General features: G+C 39.1%; 1 protein-coding gene across 1 annotated transcript in view; it reads left to right on the forward strand.

Annotated features, from left to right (window-relative positions):
- The first annotated feature begins 5108 nt into the window (after positions 1 to 5108).
- Positions 5109 to 22407, forward strand: part of IRAG2 (inositol 1,4,5-triphosphate receptor associated 2) — a 95942-nt gene continuing 78643 nt past the window's right edge. The window contains exons 1-7 of the mRNA XM_043882657.1: positions 5109 to 5673; positions 7561 to 7674; positions 13858 to 14041; positions 15842 to 15921; positions 16014 to 16092; positions 18664 to 18822; positions 21692 to 21809. Coding sequence (XP_043738592.1) covers positions 5109 to 5673; positions 7561 to 7674; positions 13858 to 14041; positions 15842 to 15921; positions 16014 to 16092; positions 18664 to 18822; positions 21692 to 21809 — 1299 coding nt within the window. The remainder of the gene's footprint in view (positions 5674 to 7560; positions 7675 to 13857; positions 14042 to 15841; positions 15922 to 16013; positions 16093 to 18663; positions 18823 to 21691; positions 21810 to 22407) is intronic.

Genomic DNA, 22407 nt, shown 5'->3' on the forward strand with positions numbered 1-22407 from the left:
CCCTGCATTGGAAGGCAAATTCTTGCACACTGGACCATCAGGGAAGTCCTGGGCATCCTAGATTTAATCTGGCAGTCTTAGTAGCTCCCTTCTTTATATGTGCATCTCTCACAGACCAAAAGTTTTAGGAGAGCAGATATTCTGTTTTGCTCATGATTGTACCCACTGTTTCTACTAGGTTTAGCACATTTTAGGTAGTTAATGGACATTGATTAAATGCCTAAAAGGATGAGTGGTATAGAGTACAATAAAGGTTCAGAGAATTTAAAAACAAAAGAAACCAATGGAATTTCTACAAGTGTACCATCTTTACATAGTAAGTATTCAATCAACAAAACAGATAAATAAGGGAATTCTTTGTAAAAGACAGACTCCAAGCACCTGATTCTACAAGTTCAATTAACCTTCAGTTTTTAATTTTCAGTTAGTACTCTTTCAAAGACAGTTATTGAAAGCAAGTCAGACTTGTGTTTTTCAGTGTTATGGCAGATTGCAGTGGATCTAAAACTAAAAAAAAAAAAAAAAATTGGACAGGATGGACAGGAGATATTTCCATGCCATATATGGAGAAAGTGGCACAAATTTTGAAATCTTGATCATCACATCTTACTTATTGAACTCCCACAAATGTTCTGCTCTATATTAGAAAAAGCAAAACAAGTTAATCTTGTGAGCTCTGTTAGCTCATGAAGAGCCAGTGCCTTAAGTGTGCTTTTTCTAAGGTTTGGTTTAATAATCCATGGAGCAGGGCTTGCTTAGGTGAGTCATGGAAGTTTAGGAAACAGATGGTAGGAGGAGAAAAATGCCTCAGAAAAGCAAACAGAAATGTGGTGTCTTATATGCTAGGAACACATTCATCTGGACCCATCACAGATGCCCAAGAGTGAAGCCTTTCACTGGGGCTTGAACAGCAACCCACACTGAGGTTCACAGATTTCCCAGGGAGATTGATGGGTCTGGGAGTCTGAGGTTCCATCCTAGGGCTCCTATTAGCCTCAGGCTCAACCTGCCCCTTGATTCACTGGCTGTAGAAGAGAAAAACAGTCACATTACGTTGAGAACACTGACAGATACTCCACTGTTGTTCAGTCGCTTAGTTCTGTCTGACTCTGTGCAATCCCATGGACTGCAGCACACCAGGCCCCTCTGTCCTCCACTTTCTCCCAGAGTTTGCTCAAATCCATGTCCCCTGAGTCGATGATGCTATCTAATCATCTCATCCTCTGCTGTCCCCTTCTCCTTTTGCCTTCAATCTTTGCCAGTATCAGGATCTTTTTCAGTGAGTCAGCTCTTCACATCAGGTGGCCTAAGTATTGGAGCTTCAGCATCAGTCATTCCAATGAATATTCAGGGTTGATTTCCTTTAGGATTGACTGGTTTAATCTCCTTTCAGTACAAGGGATTCTCGAGTCTTCTCCAGCACCACAGTTTGAAAGCATCAGTCCTTCAGTACTCAGCTTTCTTTATGGTACAAATCTCACATCCACACATGACTACTGGAGAAACCATAGTTTTGACTATATGGACCTTTATTGGCCAAGTGATGGTTCTGCTTTTTTATACATTGTCTAGGTTTGTCATAGCTTTCCTTCCAAGGAGCAAGCATCTTTTAATTTCATGGCTGCAGTCACCATCCATAGTGATTTTGGAGCCCAGGCAAAGAAAATCATTGCTTCTCACTTTTCCTCTTTCTACTTGCCATGAGTGATGGGACCAGATTCTACCTTGGTTTTTTGAATGTTGAGTCTTTAAGAAGGTCGTTAATTGACATGGGGAAGTCAGGTGGCTCCTGCCGTGTCCCCATCACAGTCAGCTGTAGATTTGGAATGCGTTGTATTCCCAGGCAGACTGTCTTCTGTCATTACCATTGCTTCACTTCCAACCTCCTAGCTGATCAATGAGAAGCTCCCATTTTGCCAGGGGAAATTTTCCAGAAAGAGTGGTAGCTACAAGTCTTTGAGAGCCAACACTCACTACAGCTAGGGAACAAGTCCACAAGCCTTGTGGATTATCAATGCTGCCAACAGTAATATATTATCTAAAAGAGAATCATACCATGGCTTTTGTATACAAGAATTAAAAACATTTTTGAGGAGGCAGTGAGTATACACATTTGAAACAGTCCAAGAATAGAAGGCAAAATCCAATTAAATGACAGAATATACATACAATTATACATCCTTGGAGAAAACCGAAAGCTTGAGTCAAGTGCGTATACACTGATTCCAGAATTTCAATAGGAGAATGTGTTTTAGGCTTGACATTGAAAGATTAGCCTTGAATAGAAGGATTGTAGTGACAGCGTAAAGATTCAAAGATAATTGTTACCTTAAATGGTGAAGGGTTCTGTTGATGGAAACTTCATTAGCTGGAACTGGTGGCTATTATCTTGAGGTACAATGAACCAGACTGAGAAGATCTGGAGCGCCTTCTTCCCAGTCTTTATAAATGCCCCTTTGTTCATTTTCTATTAGGGGACTTTTTAAAAAGAGCCATAAACAGAAGTTCTTTTTAAAAAAATTATTTATTTTAATTGGAAGCTAATTACTTTACAATATTGTAGTGATCTTCACCATACATTGACATGAATCAGTCATGGGTGTACATGTGTCCCCATCCTAAACCCTCCTCCCACCTCCCTCCCCATCACACCCCTCAGGGTCATCCCAGTGCACCAGCCCTGAGCACCCTGTCTCATGCATCGAACCTGGACTGGCGATCCATTTCACATGTGGTAATATACATGTTTCAGTGCTATTCTCTCAAATCATCCCACCCTCACCTTCTCCCAGAGTCCAAAATTCTGTTCTTTACATCTGTGTCTCTTTTGCTGTCTTGCATTTAGGGTCATCGTTACCATCTTTCTAAATTCCATATACATGCGTTAATATACTATATTGGTGTTTTTCTTTCTGACTTACTTCACTCTGTATAATAGGCTCCAGTTTCATCCACCTAATAAGAAAATAGAAGTTTTTGTTAAGGTTCTAGAAATAATAACTTTCAAACTCTTTGTAACTATTCAACTATTTATAACTATTCAATTTATTGTAACCCTTTGCATAGATTAAATGTACCAGTTTAGGCACAATTTTGGATTTACTTCCAAGTTCTTTAGTTGCTGTCTTATAAGAAGCTGAGATCATGCTTTTTAAAGATCATATACGCTACCATTAAACAAAATTCTGCTGAAGTCAGACACTCCTTAGCACAGATCTTAGAGATATGACCATCAGCAAGTTACTTGACCTTTTTGAGCCTTAATTTTATTATCTGTGAAAAGGGGATATTTCTACATATCTGACAGGGCTTGTGTGAAGTTTGGACATTATATATGCAAGATGCTTAATGAAAGAGATATTTATTAAGTTCTCAATAGATACGAATAAGAGTAGCTACTCAAATGGGAGCTTTCATATCATCACCATCATCATATTTGATGTATAAATGAAGAGCAATGTTATCTACCCTCTCAAGCAAGACTGCATGGGTTCAAATGTGGACTCCAGCACTTATCTACAGTACTTTGGGTGTGTCCCTTAATCTCTTTGTGCCTGAAAAAGGAGATAATAGCAAACTTGCCTCATAGACTTGTTTTAAGATGTAATGAGTTGATACATACAAAGAACTTAGTACTATGCCTGACTCATGGGAAATACTTTCTATTTGTTAGCTATTATTTCTAGAAATTTGAGTCCCAAAGTTAAACATGTGGAAATCTGTTTAAAACGATTGTTTAAATAAACAAAGACCTACTGTATAAAGCACAGGGAACTATATTCAATATAGTGTAATAACCTATAATGGAAAAGAATCTGATAAAGAACATATGATATATTTTAAGTTGGCCAAAAAGTTCACTTGGATTTTTCTGTAAGATGTTACGGAGAAGCCCGAATGAATTATTTATTCATTTATTTGTTTTTGGTTGTGTCGGTCTTTGTTTCAGCATGTGGGCTCTTCTCTAGTTGCTGCGAGCAGGGGTTCTCTCTGGTTGCATGCTTGGGCTTCTCATTGGGGTGGCTTCTTCTGTTGTGAGCACAGGCTCTAGGGTGTGTGGGCTTCAGTGGTGAGCTCAGTAGTTCTGGTTCCTGGGCTCTAGAGCACAGGCTCCATAGCTGTGGTGCATGGGCTTAGTTGCTCTGAGACATGTGGAATCTTCCCGGCCAGGGATTGAACCTGTGTCTCCTGCAGGTGGATTCTCTATCACTGAGTCACCAGGGAAGTCGCCAGACAAACTTTCTGGCCAACCCAATGGATGTGTAACTGAACCACTTGGCTGTCCACTTGAAACTGACACAACATTGTAAATCAACTCTACTCTGTTTTTTAAAGCAATTGTTTTAAAGATAGTGGTTTAAAGACATCTTGACAAATGGATAAGGAAGCTGTGGTACATACACACCATGGAATATTACTCAGCCATTAAAAAGAATTCATTTGAATCAGTTCTAATGAGATGGATGAAACTGGAGCCCATTATACAGAGTGAAGTAAGCCAGAAAGATAAAGACCAATACAGTATACTAACACATATTTATGGAATTGAGAAAGATAGTAATGATAACTCTATATGCAAAACAGAAAAAGAGACACAGAGGTACAGAACAGACTTTTGGACTCTGTGGGAGAAGGCGAGGGTGGGATGTTTCGAGAGAACAGCATCAAAACATGTATATTACCTATAGTGAAACAGATCACCAGCCCAGGTTGGATGCATGAGACAAGTGCTCAGAGCTGGTGCACTGGGAAGACCCAGAGGGATCAGGTAGAGAGGGAGGTGGGAGGGAGGATCAGGATGGGGAATACATGTAACTCCATGGCTGATTCATGTCAGTGTATGACAAAAGCCACTACAATATTGTAAAGTAATTAGCCTCCAACTAATAAAGATAAATGGAAAAAATAAAAAATTAAAATAATCATCACAAATTGCAAAAATAAATAAATAAATAAAATAAATAAAGACATCTTGATCCCCCCAAAGTTGGTTTGGGAATAAATAGCCTATTGCTCCATTATTGTGAGGACAGTGCTAACTGAAAAACATGTCTACTTTTTGCCTGTACTTTAGCCACTTCCTCTGTCTCACTGGAGGAAAGTCAGCAATGGCCTCTGCAAAGAAGGTCGCTGAGAAGCGGCATAACCCCGTGGAAAGCATCTGTAGAAAACTGCGAGCCATCCAAAAGAGAGAAGACATTTCTGATCCCATCCGACAGATTATCAAATACCAGTCTAGCAGTTTTGACAGCCCGCAGACTAACCCCAAGAAGGATTTTGAAGAGGTGCTGAAGAAAATGATGGCTGCTCACATCCCTCTGCCCGACACGCTCTTCTCGAGTCCTGAGAAAGATGGCGCCTTCGCTTCCCAGTCTCAGATAGTGTCTCCAAGAACCCCATCCATTTCTCATCTCAGCTCTCCTGAGAAGGCAACATACCCGCTTATCCTCACAGGTTCTGAAAATATCTCAAGGCCAAGATCACAGAGCTCCCAGAATTATACATCTTTGATGCCGCAGATCACAAAAAGGGAGCTCTTTGCTGACAAGGATTTGACTAACTGTTGTAGTGGAAATGATTTTAGTACCTTAGCACTTGACTTTGATTCCACCTCTGATCAGAGCTCTACTCCTCAGGATTCCGTGGTGAAAAAATTATCTCCGAAAGAAGAGGGTAAATATTCATATTTTAATATTTGTTCTTCCAGTAAAGCAAGGAGCATTGACTATGACAGTGCCTGATCTAAAATGAAGTATGAAACTTGGTTAAAGCATCCATCTTTCCCTTAAAATTTTCTTTCTCTCAACAAAAATCTTATATCTGAAACATCAGTGTTTTCTATGATTTCAAATATAAACCTGGTAGAAATTCTAGATTATATTTTCAATCATAATCATTGGTATTTTTCTACTGACCTGAAAACAAACTTTCTCCTGGGCAAATTAGAATGTCATGATAGGAATACATACATATATGGGAGTTAAAATTCATATACTTCCAACATGCCTTACTGAAAATTAACATTTTAACATTTTTCCCTCTGTGTGTGTGAGAGAAATATGTAAGAAAGTATAGCGCCAATAAGGTCAACCAGGGAACAATGTAAATTCTGTAGGCCAAGTTCAATGAAATTTTGGAATTCTACTTAGGGAATTGCTTACAGAATCCCATATATGGTAGGCCCTAAAAAACGATGTAAAATGATACATTTTCTGTATAGCTAGTGTTTATTTTCCCTCTGTTTTCCTTAAAATATCCCTATTAGTGTTAACACTATTTGCTTTTTCACAGAGTGCTTTTTTTTTTTTTTACAGGTAAAGATAGCTTTATTTCCCCCAATTGCATTATATTAACTGAAACCTATCCATTGTGGCACATGAATTTATTCAAACATATATTCTTCATAGGACTAAACTGTCTTAATCCATTTAGCACCTCATTATATTATATCACTTCCTTCACAGTGCCAGAAGTTGTAAGCAATAAAATTAAAGTAATATCCAGAAATAACAACTTTTTTACTACAGGTATTTGCATACATTTCCTTGTATAAGTGTTCAGTTCTCATCAAAAATGAAAAATCAATTTCATCTATTTCACTGTTCCAGTCATATAATGTCAATCATTATTAACCTGTCATAAAATTGCACAGTGGCAATATCTTAGAGATGAAGGTACCAGTACCGGCAAGAATAGGGATAACACACTGCAACCCATTCAACTTTCTCTATCAACTCTGCCAATGAAAAGTACCTACACACATAACAGAAATGAATCTCAATTTTGCCTTCTCTCTCACTTCACAGAGTGCTTTTACTATCACAGGACAATACAGCTCAGTTCCCTCTTCATCTTCTCTCCTTTTATTCCACATTTGTAAAACTTGAAAGGAAAAATGAATAATCAAAGATACTTCAAGACCACTTTTTTCTTGATCTATTCATGTTAAGTAACCAGTATTTTTCCAGTGGTCATATGTGGATGTGAAAGTTGAACTATAAAGAAGGCTGAGTGCCAAAGAATTGATGCTTTTGAACTGTGGTGTTGGAGAAGACTCTTGAGAGTCCCTTGGACTGCAAGAAGATCCAACCAGTCCATCCTAGAGGAGATCAATCCTGGGTGTTCATTGGGGGGACTGATGTTGAAGCTGAAACTCCAGTCCTTTGGCCACCTGATGCGAAGAGCTGACTCATTTGAAAAGCCCCTGATGCTGGGAAAGATTGAGGGCAGGAGGAGAAGGGGATGACAGAGGATGGCATCAATGACTCGATGGACATGGGTTTGGGTGGACTCCAGGAGTTGGTGATGGACAGGGAGGCCTGGCATGCTGCGGTTCATGGGGTTGCAAAGAGTCAGACACGACTGAGTGGCTGAACTGACTGACTGAACCAGTATTGTGGGCTGCTCTTTATTTTAATAGTTGAAACATACCATATATGTAACAGTATATGTTAGCCACTCAGTCATATCTGACTCTTTGTTAAAATTTTTTAAAAAATGAGAAACTAAGCATGTTAGCACATAAAAGCATCTGGATTTGCAAACTTTTTCTTCTGATAGGGTGGAAACAAGGAATTGATGATGCCAAGGAAGATGTAACCTATAGCAACAACAGGACCTATGAAGAAGAGTTACTTAGGAGTATTTTTAACATATGTGACTCCAAACGCAGAGGTTAGTTGAAAGTTTTCTGCTCAGATTTTCACTAATACTCATCCACTCATTGTACTTTCTGTTGTGAGAGAAAGGGAAATGGTTTATGTGTGGAGATCTGTGTATCTGTGTCTTTACACATGGCAGGTGCAACCTAATTTGGGGGGGGGGTGGCTGTTTAGATGTTGGTTAATTTCTTTCTACCTGTTTTATATATTTTGCCAGAGTATTAAATGATTTTACTGAGCTTATCATCGATTTTACCAGCTGCAGTCATTGACTTGAACTATTTACATCTCATAGGTGTTGCCTCACAAAAAATACATACTTCATATACATAAAACCACTGTACAAATTTAGCTCCAATTTTTAAGTCAATTTTAGACTTTCACTTCTGTTTTTCTTAGAGACATGCTTTTTTTAAAATTTCCGCAAGTAATGTTTAGCATGTCAATGGTTCATGATCACTGTAACAAAATTAATAATATGGAGGAAAGAAAGGAAAAAAGAACTCCTCAGTTATCCTGTTCCCCTGAGTAACCGCTGTTAATGATTCATTGTGTAACCTGCCCCGACAAATTCCTCAGTCAATGTGGTTTCCTTTCATTTGGATTAAAACTTTTTATTATAGAAACTTTCAGACATATACAGAAGTGGAGAGGGTATCATGACCCTTATATATATGTCATAAATGATGATGTCTCATTTTTCCTCCACTTCCCTCTGCTCCACTCTGGATTGTTCCTGTTGTTGTTCAGTTGCTGAGTTGTGTCCGACTCTTTGTGACCCCATGGACCGTAGCCTGCCAGACTCTTCTGTCCTCCACTATCTCCCACTAAGCCTGAATTAGTTTGAGGCAAGTCCAAGACATCATATTGTTTCTTCTGTAAACATTTCAGTACATTCAAAAGATAAGGACTGATTTTAGATACAGCTATACAGTGTCTTTTAAAAATTTTTATTTTTAAATTATATTATTGGGGTAGAATTGTTTACCATGTTGTGTTCATTTCTGTTGTACAGTGAAGTGAACCAGATATATGTACACATATATACCCTCCCGGTGGTGTCTCCCTCCCACCCCTACTCTCTAGGTCACTGCTGGGCCCCGAGCCGAGCTCTCGTGCCATACAAAACTTCCCACTAGCTGTCTATTTTACACATGCACAGTGTCATTTTTATGACCAAAAATGTAACGTAATTTTAAAATATCAAATACCTTACCAACATTCAAGTTTTCTTATTTGTATGAGAAATTTCTGTTTTCTTAAACAGTTGATTTGTTCAAATCAGTATCCAAGAAAGGGTTGTTCATTGTTATTGGTTATCTGGCTTAGCCCTCTGTTCCTTTTTCATTCTTTTTGTATTTTAAGTTGTTTGTTAATGAAACTGGCTCTTTTATCTGCCTTTTCTCCAATCTGAATTTTAGTGATTGTGTGGCCATAGAAACACAACCTGTTTTTTTGTCCCCTACATTTAGAGGCTTGAGCAGGTAAATGTTTTATATCTTTTTTTTTTTTTTTTTTGGCAAGACTCTGTATAGATGGTGGATTTTGGTGGGTTTTTTTTTTTTTGCTAAATCAAGTGGCAGGCATGTGGGATCTTAGTTCCTTGACCAGGGATCAAACCCTCACCCCCTGCATTAGAAGCATGGAGTTTTAACCACTGGACCACCAGAGGAGTCACAGTATATGTAGTTTTATCAAAAGACAAAACTATTTGAGAGTAAAGTCCTAGATTTATTCTTTCACTAGATGTTGTGAAGGTTATTAGTTTATCATTCCTTCCTAGTTTATCAACTAGAATATCTAGAGGATATCTATAAAGAGAAACTCTATGCTGCTTATCAGTTTTATAAGGCTGTGGCTAAGTCTTGTTTCCCAAAGGAAAGGCCAGATAAAAGCTTGATGGTGTTTCTAGTTGAAAATAAACTCCAAAAAAAAAAAAAAAAAGAAAAGAAAAGAAACTCCAGATATTGTGTCTCTTTACCCTGAAGTACATCAGTGTGTATTTCCTACAAAGAACATTTGCTTGCATAGCTGCAGAACAATTATCCAAATTAGGATATTTAATGTTGATATGATACTGTTGTCTAATTTAAATGTGTGTATTCAAATTTTGTCTATTTCCCCAATAATATTCTTTATAGCTTTTTTGTTTCCTGGTCCAGAATCAAATTCAGAATTACACATTGTGTTTAGTTTTCATATCTCTTCAGTCTCCTTTTATCTGGAGTAATTCCTCAGACTCCTTGTCTTTTACGACTTTGAAATTTTTGAAGACTATATGCCAGCTACTTTGTAGAATGTCTGCTATTTCCTCTTGATTATTCAGGCTGTACATTTTCACAGGCACACTACTGACGTGATGTTATGAAGTGACGTTATGCTCTTCTCAGGACAATGTACCAGGATTTTTAACTTTGATCCCTTGATTAATGTGGTGTCTGCCAAATCTCCATCTTGTAAAGTTACTATTTTCCTTTATAATGTCTGTACAAAATGAATCAGTTGATCTAAGAAAGCAATGGAAAATTTTAAGCCAAAGTGAGGACGATAATACAGGGACAGCCTTTCAGAAAACTCGGAGAACCATTCGGCCTGTTAAAAGTCGGAGCACATTTTTGAGACAGAAGGCTGTACATTAAATGGTGTACATATTATTAATAGTTTACACAATTCAGATCTAAGCATATAAGGTGAGTAGTGAGTCATGGGTCATCCTAGCTCCTTATAAAAAGGAAGTTTATCTTTCTAGGGTCATCTTATTGATGCTGGGATAATGTTGCTCTTTATGGTTGAGCAGGTATTTCTGCTGATGGGGATGTTTGGTTGATGCAAAATGCAGATACACAATGCATAGTAGAGGGGAGAGGGGAGGACAAAGAGCAAAGAAAATGTTTAGTGTTTAAGTTTTTCTTGACTAACCTTAGCAGTTTCCTCTGTGGCTCAAGTGGGGAGTGATCTGCTTTACGTGGCAGAATTCGTTTCTTGCTCTTATAGGACTGAAGACTTCAGAGTCTTGCTGCTGTCAGCTAGACAGTTTCTTGCTAGTTGTACCTCTGAATGTAGGAAGTCCCTAATATGGCAGATTTGCTTCTTCAAAGCCAGCAAGGGAGTGACTCCAGCAAGATAAGTTTGAAAGTGTTAGTAACTAAGTCGTGTCCAACTCTTTGGAGACCCCATGGACTATAACCCGCCATGCTCCTCTGTCCATGGGATTCTCCAGGCAAGAATACTGGAGTGGGTTGCCAGTTCCTTCTCCAAGGGATCTTCCTGACTCAGGGATTGAATCCAGGTCTCCTGCATTGATAGGCAGATTCTTTACTGCTGAGTCACCAGGGAAGCCCTAGCAAGATAGGCACTGTGATCTCATGTGAGTTAATCACACAACCAGATACATGCATATCCTGTCCCCTTTGCCATATTCTACCGGTTAGAAGCAAGTCCCAGGTCATGCCCACACTCGAGGGGAGGAGACTACACCAGGGTGTAAACATTAGGAAGCAAGGATCATAAAGGGGAAGCCTGGAGTCTGTCCACCTCACTGCCACAGTATGGTTGCAAAAAATGGTTTAAGACCTTTTTTTTGGTCATTATTTTCTCCTTAAGGTTTATGCAATATATTCCCTAAGTGTATATGGGAATGTTTCCAGACTTGCTTTATAATTTGCTTTTTCTTACTTATTAATTCTGAGTACTTGTCTATGTCAATAATATATATTTTCTCTGTATATTGTACTTTAGGGGGATGTAACGTGATATATTTAAATGATATGTCTCAATTGGGTATTTTTTCTCTATTATGAAAAGCACAAAAATAACCATAATGAACATTCTTATAACAAAACATTTACCTGTACTCTTAATTATATCGGTAGGATGAATGGGACTTATTTATTCCTGGTAAGCCTCTCTACATGGACAGGATTTAAGGAATTGTTTCCCAGAAGAAAATAAGGAAACTCCATTAAAGGGAGATGGGAGATGTATCAGAAACAGAACCAACAGGGGGAGTGTGTGTGTGTAAAATATATTAAGAGATGTATTGGAAGGAATTGGGGCTTCCCTGATGGCTCAATGGTAAATATCCACCTACAATGCAGGAGACACAGGAGATGTGGGTTCGATTGTTGGGAAGAAGAGAAGCAAATGGCAAACCCACTCCAGTATTCTTTCCTGGAAAGTTCCATGGACAGAGGAGCATGGCGGGCTACAGTCCATGGGGTCGCAGAGTCAGACATGAGCACGCAGGCACACACGCACAATTATAAGGAACTGGCTCATGTGGTTATGGAGGCAGGCGTGTCCGAAGATCTGCAGGGTAAGTGAGCAAGCTGAAGACGGAGACCCAGAGAGCTTTGGATGGTGTCCTTCCAGTCAGTGTCCAAAGGCCTGAGAACCAGGAGACAACCTGTCCAAAGGTCAACAGGCTGGAAACTGAAGAAGAGCTGATGTTACTGTTAAAGTCCAAAGTTAGGAAAAAAGATAAGTCTTGGGTCCAAGGCAGTCATGCAGGAAGAATTCTCTCTCACTTGGGGAAGGGTCTGCCTTTTTGTTCTATTCAGGCCCACTTGCATTAGGGGACAGCAGCCTGTGTTATTCTACCAATTTAAATCTTAATCTCTTTCTAAAACACCCTCACAGAAACAACCAGAATTATATTTGACCAAATAACTGGGCACTCCATGGCCCAGTTAAGTTGACACATTAAAGAAACATCTCAGGAGATCTTTCTGGTTTTGAGGTATAAAATCAGATTTTAGAGCTTTAGTGGAGGAAAATGAGATATAAGGTATTCTCTTTGACTTTCCAATTCTCCAATTACGCAAACAGGAGTAAAAATTGTCTTTCTAAATAACTACAAAAAATTTATTTCTGTTTCTTCCTGTCACAGCCTAATGACATTTCCCATTAAACTAATGCATTCTTTAAAGTCATTCAATTTCCTTTACAGCTCTCTTTTCCAAATTATGTACTAAGCTTATTCTTTTATTTAAAAAATATTTAAAAAAAATATTAGTGTCTCTGTTTACCTCCTGGGGTAAGAATCTTCACCCTATCAAACTTCAACTTCCTTTTCCTTCCCTCTTTAAGCTGCTAGCCCAAGGCAGGCCTTAGTTAAGAGTAGAAAAGATGTCTTATGCTTGAGAAAGACTGATGTGTTAATTGCTAACGCAGTCTGTATGACTTTAATTTAATTTCTGAATGTGATAGTAGGACTGATTATATCTAAGAATGATTTTTCCACCCCTCCCTCTCCACCCCAAAGAGTCAAACTACTTACATGAGGCTGAAAATTTTGTCTAGGGCCAAGGAAACCCTTTCTTCACTGAATGCTTTTTTAAAATACTTATTTATTTACTTGCTGCGACAGGCAGGATCTTCCCTGTGGCTCGTGGGCTTCTCCAGTTGCAGTGTGAGGGCTCAGTAGTTGCTGCAGCTCAAGGGCTTAGTTGCCGCACAGCTTGTGGGATCTTAATTCTCTGACCAGGAATTGAACCCGAGTCCCCTGCATTGGAAGGTGGATTCTTAACCATTGGATTACAAGGGAAGTCCCCACTAAATGTTTTTTAAAGAAAGAATGGAAGAGAAAAATAAAGTGGCATTTTGACCACTTCCCACAAGTGATTATTGATTACATGTGTGTGTTTGTGTGTATGTGTGTGTGCTCAGTTGCTTAGTCATGCTTGACTCTTTGCGACCCCATGGACTGTAACCCATCAGGCTCCTCTGTCCATGGGATTTCCCAGACAAGAATACTAGAGAGGGTTGCCATTTCGTCCTCCAGATGATCTTCTCAACCAAGGGATCGAATCCTCATCTCTTGTGAATTGCATTGGCAGGTGGATTCTTTACTGCACCATCTGAGAAGCCTATTGATTACATAAATCTTTCCTATTTGAATCTCACAACTCTGTGTAGGAGGCATCATTTCACAGATGAGGACACTCACTCAAAGAGACTGAGTAATTTCCCCAGAGCCACACAGCTGGTACAGTCCAGAGCCAAGATTTGACCCCAGTTGGTTAGACTCCAACCTAAGGCCAGTGCTCTTTCTACGTTATGACAACTCAGCAGGATTGCGAGGGTTGTAAGGCACATTTCCAGGACCCAAGAGACTTGAACGAGTTAAGCACCTCACTTAAAAAAAAAATAATCTTTTGCCACCTTTAAAAACTAACTTGACTTTCTTCTTCCTAAGGCTTAGTCAGAGTCACCAAAATAATAGATTATCTGAGACAGACAACTAATCAAGGTTCTGAAGATGATGGCCTTGAGGAGCTGTGGATCATGCTTGATCCTGGAAAGAGAGATGTACATGTGAACCTGGAAACTTTCCAGGCCACTGTGAAGGAATGGATGATGGCTCACTGCAGAAACAAATGGTAATCATAGTCCCAGCAGGATGCGTTTTCAGGTTCTGATTTAACAATTGATTACAATGAATGTTAATCACTGTTTTTTGCACTGATAGGAAATACTATCTGATAGTAATATCAGTTTAACAAAGGTTTAGAGGAATGACTCTATCCCATGTTGTCAGGGCGGGTGGAGAAATAGGCCTTCTCCTTGTTGGTAATAGTGCAAGTTGGCACAGCTTTTCAAGGGCAGTTTAGGAATGTGTGACTTCCCAGGTGGCTCAGTGGTAAAGAATCTACTGACAATGCAAGAGACGCAGTTTGATCCCTAGGTTGGGAAGATATCCTGGAGGAAGAAAATGGCAACCCACTCCAGTATTCTTACCTGAAAAATTTCATGGACAGGAGGGGGCTGGGGGGCTATAGTCCGTGGGGTTACAGAGAGATAGACACCAGTGAGCGACTGAGCACAACATGAGCATCAGAGCCTTAGAAATATACAATGTGGTCAAATTATGTAACTTCAGGAAAGACAGCCAATTGTCTACTCTATATGCAGAATGTTATTTATGATTATGATAAATGTAAGCAAACCAAATTTTAATAGTAGGTGGCTGGACAAATAAATGATAATACTTCCATACTCTAGAATCCTAATTAGTCACTCAAAATTATAATTAAATAAATATTTGACAGGAGAAATATTCATATGTATTTATTTTAAATAATCGGCCATAGATCTATAAATGTAGTACACTCCCATATTTGTTGAGAAATGAAAATATGCACAGGAAAAAGTGGGAAGGAATATATTCCAAAATGATTATCTTTGCATGAAGACCTTAGCTTCTTTGTCTTCTTTTCTTATGAATTTTCTACTTTTCCTAAAATATTTAGGCTTGATTGTATAATACAGATATCAATAATCCATGGGTAAAGTGGAGTGAGGGCAAAAGAGAAAATTTATTTTTATGACAAATATAAAGGAATAGAAAAAGAACATGGGAGATATAAATATAAAATATAAGAACAGAAACTCAGAAATGGTGATGGGTGTGGATCTATTAACAAGAATAGTGAGAGTGATGACTGAGCTATTCTGCTCAGTCATCTTCTGGCAACATCTCATGTTGAAACACAATAGGATGTAAATACTAGTCTAGAGGCTTTTGTAGCTGCTCCGAAGAGATTATCTAAGGGTTTGGCAATTGCTAAGATTAGGCAGCAAAACTGAAATCATAATGCAAAGACTCTTGGAAAAGAAATAGTTGAAGTGTTAATATGTGTATTTGGGGGTGTCCTGGGCAGAGGCCTGTGAATAGGGTTCTCCAAATATTAGGAATGATAAGCTCCAAACTACAATTAGTTCAAGTTCAACTTGGTTTTTTATGAGAAAGAGAAAAGAGCACCTTCAATGTACCCCAAATTATTAGCTGTTCATGCCTTTTCCTTCCTAATTCTCTAAGGCCCAGTGTCTTGCTACCTCTACAAGTGTCCACTTAGTCCTCCAAATCATGTCAGCTTCCTAATCCATTGAGACTCCCATTGCCTAATTATAGCTATGTACATTATCACCTACTTATTTAAGCATTCATATTCTTTTCTTCATGTTAGATTAAAGTTTATAGGAGGTAGAGACAATATGTTTCTATTCTATGACTCTGTTTAAGAACAGTGTTGGACTCCCAATTGTGGCCAAATGGATAGATGGTTTTAAAATTCAGAAAGACCAACATCAATAAGAAAATACAGAACACATCTGAAAAATTGGCTAAGCTTTGGTTTGACAAAGAATCCTAGCTCACTGGTTTTATTTTTTGGTCACAGGGAAGGAGAGAATAGTGGATCAAGCAGCAGAATGGTTAATTCTGCTTTTGAACAGGACAGCATAAAATCATGTGAAGCAAGTATGTATCTGTTTCTTTGGGGTTGTTCTGCCACTTGATTGTGGTTTGGAGAAATGGATTTTTTTTATTAAACTCTCTTGTGTGTGTTTCAGTTAAGATGACCACAGATATAACAGAGTCTTCATCATGGAACTTCAAGGGGTTGGGTGGAGACTTGCCTAAAGGAGTCTTGTAAGCATTCTTACTTGTAATATTTTCTCAAGTGCCTCAACTTTTCTTATGGATTTTCTTGCTTCATAGATCTATGTATTTTATTTTATTTCTGGGCTTCCCTGCTGTCTCCGACAGTAAAGAATCTGCCTGCAATGCAGGACTTCAGTTCAGTTCATTTCAGTCACTCAGTCGCGTCTGACTTTTTGTGACCCCATGAACTGCAGCATGCCAGGCTTCCCTGTTCATCACCAACTCCCAGAGCTTGCTCAAACTCATGTCTATCGAGTTGGTGATGCTATCCAATCATCTCATCCTCTGTTGTCCCCTTCTCCTCCTGCCTTCAATCTTTCCCAGCAGTAGGGTCTTTTCCAATGAGTCAGTTCTTTGCATCAGGTGGCCAAAGTATTGGAGCTTCAGCATCAGTCCTTCTAATGAATATTCAGGACTGGTTTCCTTTAGGATGAACTGGTTTGATCTCCTGGCAGTCCAAGGGACTCTCAAGAGTCTTTTCCAACACCACAGTTCAAAAGCATCAATTCTTCGGCACCCGGCCTTCTTTATGGTCCAACTCTCACATCCATACGTGACTACTGGAAAAAACATAGCTTTGACTAGACAGACCTTTGTTGGCAAAGTAACATTGGCAAAGCAATTCAGGAGACCCGGGTTCAATCCCTGGGTCTGGAGGATCTCCTAGAGAAGGGAATGGCAACCCACTCCAGTATTCTTGCCTGGAGAATTCCAGAGACAGAGGAGCCTGGTGGGCTATAATTCAAGAGATCTCAAAGAGTCAGACATGACTGAATAACTAACACTTTCAACTTTTTCATGTATTTTATTTATGGTAAAGTCACTTAGCTCTACTTGTGTGCATGTGTGGTAGGGCTAACATAATTTATTTTTAACTCTTAGCTATTATATCCCAATTGCCTTAGAAGTAGTTTCACTAGGAACACAAATTATGAAAGATTATGAAGTGTCACATCAATGAACATTTTCTTACTCATGAAAACTTTATCCTTCTTTGACTTTATGTGTTTTCCACGCCTGACAAATTCCATTGTAAATAGAGTTATGACATTGACCTTAAACTCTTTGGGGGATTGCTTTTTTTTTTTTCTAGTTGGAGTGTAATTGCTTTATAATGTTGTATTAGTTTCTATTGTACAGTGAAGTGAATCAGCTATAGGTAGACCTATATCCCTCCCTCTTGGCTGTCCCTCCCATCCCACTCATCTAGGTCATTTTAGAGCACCAAGCTGAGCTCCCTCTGCTTTATAGCAGGTTCCCACTAGCTAGCTATTTTATACATGGTAGTGTATATATGTCAATCCTTATTACTTCTTCAATAGATACTTTTAGATATGAATGAGAAAACCTGTTTTCTGCTACATATGAGTTTAGATATTAAGGAGAAGTGACTCTGTTCTTTATTTTTATTTAAAAAAATTTTTTTTGGCTGAGCCAACATGTGGCTTGTGGGATCTTAGTTCCCTGACCAGGGATTGAACCCAAGTCTCTGCTTTGGAAGCTCAGAATTGAAGCACTGAACCTGTCCTTCCTTATTTTATCTTTGCCACTTCAGGTTTATCTGTGCAAAAAATGTGCACTAGGAACCATGTAGCCAACCAGTGCTAAACTCTAGGAAAAGATGGCAAAGAAGAGGAGGCCTGGGACTCCTTGAAAAACACAGCTCAGACTCTCAAAGGGTTTAGGATCAAATGTCAGGGCAAGCGTGACAGCCACAAATATTAACAAGCTGTAGAAAGTACTAGGAACAATGAGTACCAAATTGTGAGCTACAGGCTGCAATGATAAAACTCTAGGAATTGTTTCCTAGTTAAAGGCCTGTTGAAACCTGCCAAGATTTCTGATTGAAAGAATCCAGTGTCAATTTATTTCAGGATTTTTCCATAACCCAGGCAGAAGTGGGAACTCTTCAGTGTAGATAGAGGCAGAAGTTGGGAGCAAAGTGAAGAGGAAGAAATGAAAGCTGTAAAAATCAATTTCACAAGTGGCAGATGCTAAATATCTGGCAATTTTGGAAAAATCTGTGGTGTTATTGTAATAAGTGCTTGAATAAACACTGTGTATGTGAACTGTGTTTATGAGGGTGAATGAAAATAAAGTAGAAAATCTTTATTCATTTATTTTTGGTTGTGCTGGATCTTCGTCGCTGCAAGTGGGCTTTCTCTAGTTGCGGCGGTTGGAGGCTACTCTTTGTTGCGGTGCATGGGTGTCTTACTGTGGTGGATTCCTTTTTTTTTTGCACAGCAAAGGCTCTAGGCAAGTGGGCTTCGGTAGTTACAGCATGAGAACTCAGTAAGTTGTGGCGCGCGGGGCCTAGGCTGGGAGGGCTTTGGTAGTTGTGGCCTACAAGGCTTAGTTGCTCTGCAACATGTGAAATCTTCCTGGACCAGGGATTGAACCTATGTCCCCTACACTGACAGACGGATTGTTAACTATTGGACCAACAGGGAAGTCCTCACAGGAAGATTTAAGCTTGTTTGGGCTTACCCATAAGCCTTACTTTGATTGGAAGGGATTAGTGATGTTGAAGTTTATGCTCATTCATCCTTTTACCCACAGAGAGGTGCCTGATTTGATTACCTATATAGCAGACCTGCATTTCAACAAGCAGAAATTGGAAGAGGAAAATAATAAATTGAAATTGGCATTGGAAAACTTGGAAGAAGCAAACAGAGAGTTATCAGAGGACTGTACTGAACTGCGCCTTCAGGTAAAAAGGTGAGCCTTGGTGTGGGTACTGTGTGCTGGGAACTTTTAGTTCCTTTTCCTTTATTTCTTTTTTTTTTTTTAAATAAATTTGTTTTTTATTGAGATACAAGTCACAAAGCAGAAGAGTCACCCTGTTGAGGTATACAATTAGTTTAGTGTTTTTTAGTATATTCACAAGTTATCACGTGATCTAATCCCAGTTATTCCCAAGTATATCCACATGATGTATTCACATGATATCAAGTATATTCACGTGATCAAGACATTTTAATCACTCCAAAAAGAAATCCCATACTGATTAACAGCCACTCCCCATGTCCTCCCCTCTCAGCCCCTGTCAACCACTAATCTACTTTGTATCTCTATGGATTTGTCTATTCTGAACATTTTCATATTCATGGAATCATACAGTATGTGACCTTTGTGTCTGGCTTCTTTCATTTAGCATCACATTCTCAAAGTTCATCCATGTTGAAGCACATATTGCTACTTCATTCTTTTTTATGACTGAATAATATTCCATTGTATAAATATACCTCAGTTTGGACATTTGGGTTAGCACCACTTTTTGGCACTTAAAAAAGCTGCTGTTATGAACATTTGTGTGCGAGTTTTTATGAGGTCATATGTTTTCTGTTTTCTTGGTTATGTATCTAGGAGAGAAATTGCTATACTTTTTAAGACCTATACTTTGGTCTTTCCTGATAGTTCAGTTGGTAAAGAATCTGCCTGCAATGCAGGAGACCCCATTTCGATTCCTGGGTCAGGAAGATTCGCTGGAAAAGGGATAGGCTTTGCACTCCAGTATTCTTGGGCTTCCCTTGTGGTTCAGCTGGTAAAGAATCTGCCTGCAATGCAGGAGATCTGGGTTCGATCCCTGGGTTGGGAAGTTTCCCTGGAGAACGGAAAGGCTATCCACTCCAGTATTCTGGCCTGGAGAATTCCATGGACTGTATAGTCCATGGGGTCACAGAGAGTTGGACATGACTGAGTCACTTTCACTTACAACCTGTACTTTAGGGCTACCCAGGTAGCACTGTTGTAAAGAACTTACCTGCCAGTACAGGAGACATAAGAGACACAGGTTTAACCCCTGGGTCTGGAAGATCCCCTGGAGAAAGAAATGGTCACCCACTCCAGTATTCTTGCCTGGAGAACCCCATGGACAGAGGAGCCTGGCGGGGTACAGCCCATAGGGTCACAAAGAGTCAGACATGACTGAAGCAACTTAGCATGCATGCATGCAACTTATACTTTGCATTTTGAGGAACTGCCAAACTTTTCCAAAGTTCCAAAGTGACTTTGGAAAACAACTTTATTTTCCCACCAGTAAAGCAACTTTACTTTCCCATCAGCAACGTTTGTTAGTTCTTTTCTAGCAATGATGTTCTCTATGTCCTTCAAGTCTCTGTGTAAGACCAGTATGCATACAGGTCAAGTGTAAATCTATCCCGACATTCAGTGGTTCACTAGAACTCTTACTCTGTGCAAAGTTCCATGCTAAGTACTATGAGAGATTCACTGATGAGTCAGGTTTAAAATGTGCCCTCAGGGTACCTGTTTGGCCACCTGATGTGAACAGCTGACTCATTGGAAAAGACCCTGATGCTGGGAAGGATTGAAGGCAGAAGGAGAAAAGAGCAACAGAGGATGAGATGGTTGGATGGCATCACCGATTCAATTTACATGAACTTGGGCAAATTCTGGGAGATGGTGAGGGACATGGAAGCTTGGTATGCTACAGTCCGTGCAGTTGCAAAGAGTCAGACATGATTTGGAGACTAAACAGCAACAGGGTACCTGTAGCCTAGAAGGATGATAAGAACATTCATTACCTTAGCTTAAGCTAGAAAGGGATACTGGACCTTGAGGACGTAATAGATCAAGTGCAGACACTGGTAAAATAGATAAAGTGGGACAAACTTGAGCATCAGAAAACAAGCAACCTGGTTCTCACAAAGTCTGTGTATACAGGTGTCATAGGTGCTAAAATTCTGAACAGAAAAGTTCTCATTTAACTTGAAAAAGCAGAAAAGCATTCTGACCATGAACTCCTACCGGCACAATTTTTGACCATACTCCAAATCAATCTATAAAATTAAATATATACATGTATATGTATTTATTTGGTTGCACCAAGTCTTCATTGCAGAGTGTAGGATCTTCAGTTGCAGCATGTGGGATCTAGTTCCCTGATCAGGGATCAAACCCGGGCCACCTGCATTGGGAGTGCAGAATTTTAGCCATTGGACCACCAGGGAAGTCCCCCAATCTATAACTTAAAAAAAATGCTAACCTCAGGCTCTCTCCATTCCATTGTTGGCTTATGTGTTTGAAATATAGTAACTCAAAGTTTTTTTTAAAAGAAAACAAGCTATGCTTTGAGTGAATGTGTGATGTTATTTAATAAATATTTGTGTAATTATATTAACTAATATTATGTCTTAGTAGTTGAAGGAAAGAACTGTGTGATTCAGCCAGTGATAGATTTGGAGAAGGAAATGGCAACCTACTCCAGTGTTCTTGCCTGGAGAATCCCAGGGGTGGGGTCACATAGAGTCTGACATGACTGAAGTGACTTAGCAGCAGCAGTAGCAGATTTCAGAGGAAGTATGCCAGTCTTTGTCTTCAGGAATATGTTTGTTTCCTTCTATCCTTTATCTCCCAGTGTACGCTAACCGAATCCCTTTCCTTTCTAAGGACTGTGGAAGATCTTGAGTAAAAAAAAATTTTTTTTATTTTTTACTATTGTTGGCATCTGGTTTGAATTTTCAGTGGTTTTCAACTTGGAGCTTAAAAACAGTCCGTGGCTTTAGTTAGTATCGTTGACGGTTATATTTGAGGTTTTGCTTATTGCCTTCTCTCCCCACCCCCACAGTGCCCACCAGTCTATTATGAGAACAAACCTGTTAAAAGAAGAACTGGAGGAACTGAAAATTAGTATGAATGCTTCAGAAGAGCAGAAGACCATGATTGTAGCCCAGAACAAACAGTTAGTAAGTCATCCAAGTACTTTGAAATTGGCGGATAGTTTATTTAACTGCAATCCAAGATGGTTTATTTAGAGGCAAAGATCGGAAATCAGTAGGCTGATGAATGAATTGGTAACCCCATAGCAAATTAAAGGCAAGTAGGATAAAAAAATTGTGTTTTCCTTTCAACCAGGATTAAAATTCTTTACAAATGTTACATTTGCAATGGTTTGTGAAGATCTAGAATGCCTTCTGAAGTTAACAGGTGAATTTATAAATATCTGACACTGAAAATCACATCTTCCAAAAAAAAAATTTTGTGTCAAACTTTCACCTTTTTCTTGGGTTTTTAAAAACATTCATTTTTTCAGCATGTACAGATTACTAATTAGCTCCATTAACCAGTCCTTAACACTAAAGAAGCCCAGGCTTATAATTTTTGGAGCAAAACATTATATAGACTAAGCTTCAACTACCAGAGAAGTAATTATTTTTATGGAGACTGTTAAACTATTCTCTGGAGCTTCAGTAATAATCTTCAAAATCCCTCTAGCACTATTTGAGCATTGTTGACCATGGTTGGGAGGGGGGTCAGCTGAAAGTCATTCAGACTGATTTATTT

This window comes from Cervus elaphus, chromosome 22 (assembly GCF_910594005.1).
Source record: "Cervus elaphus chromosome 22, mCerEla1.1, whole genome shotgun sequence".
NCBI classification, from domain to species: Eukaryota; Metazoa; Chordata; class Mammalia; order Artiodactyla; family Cervidae; genus Cervus; species Cervus elaphus.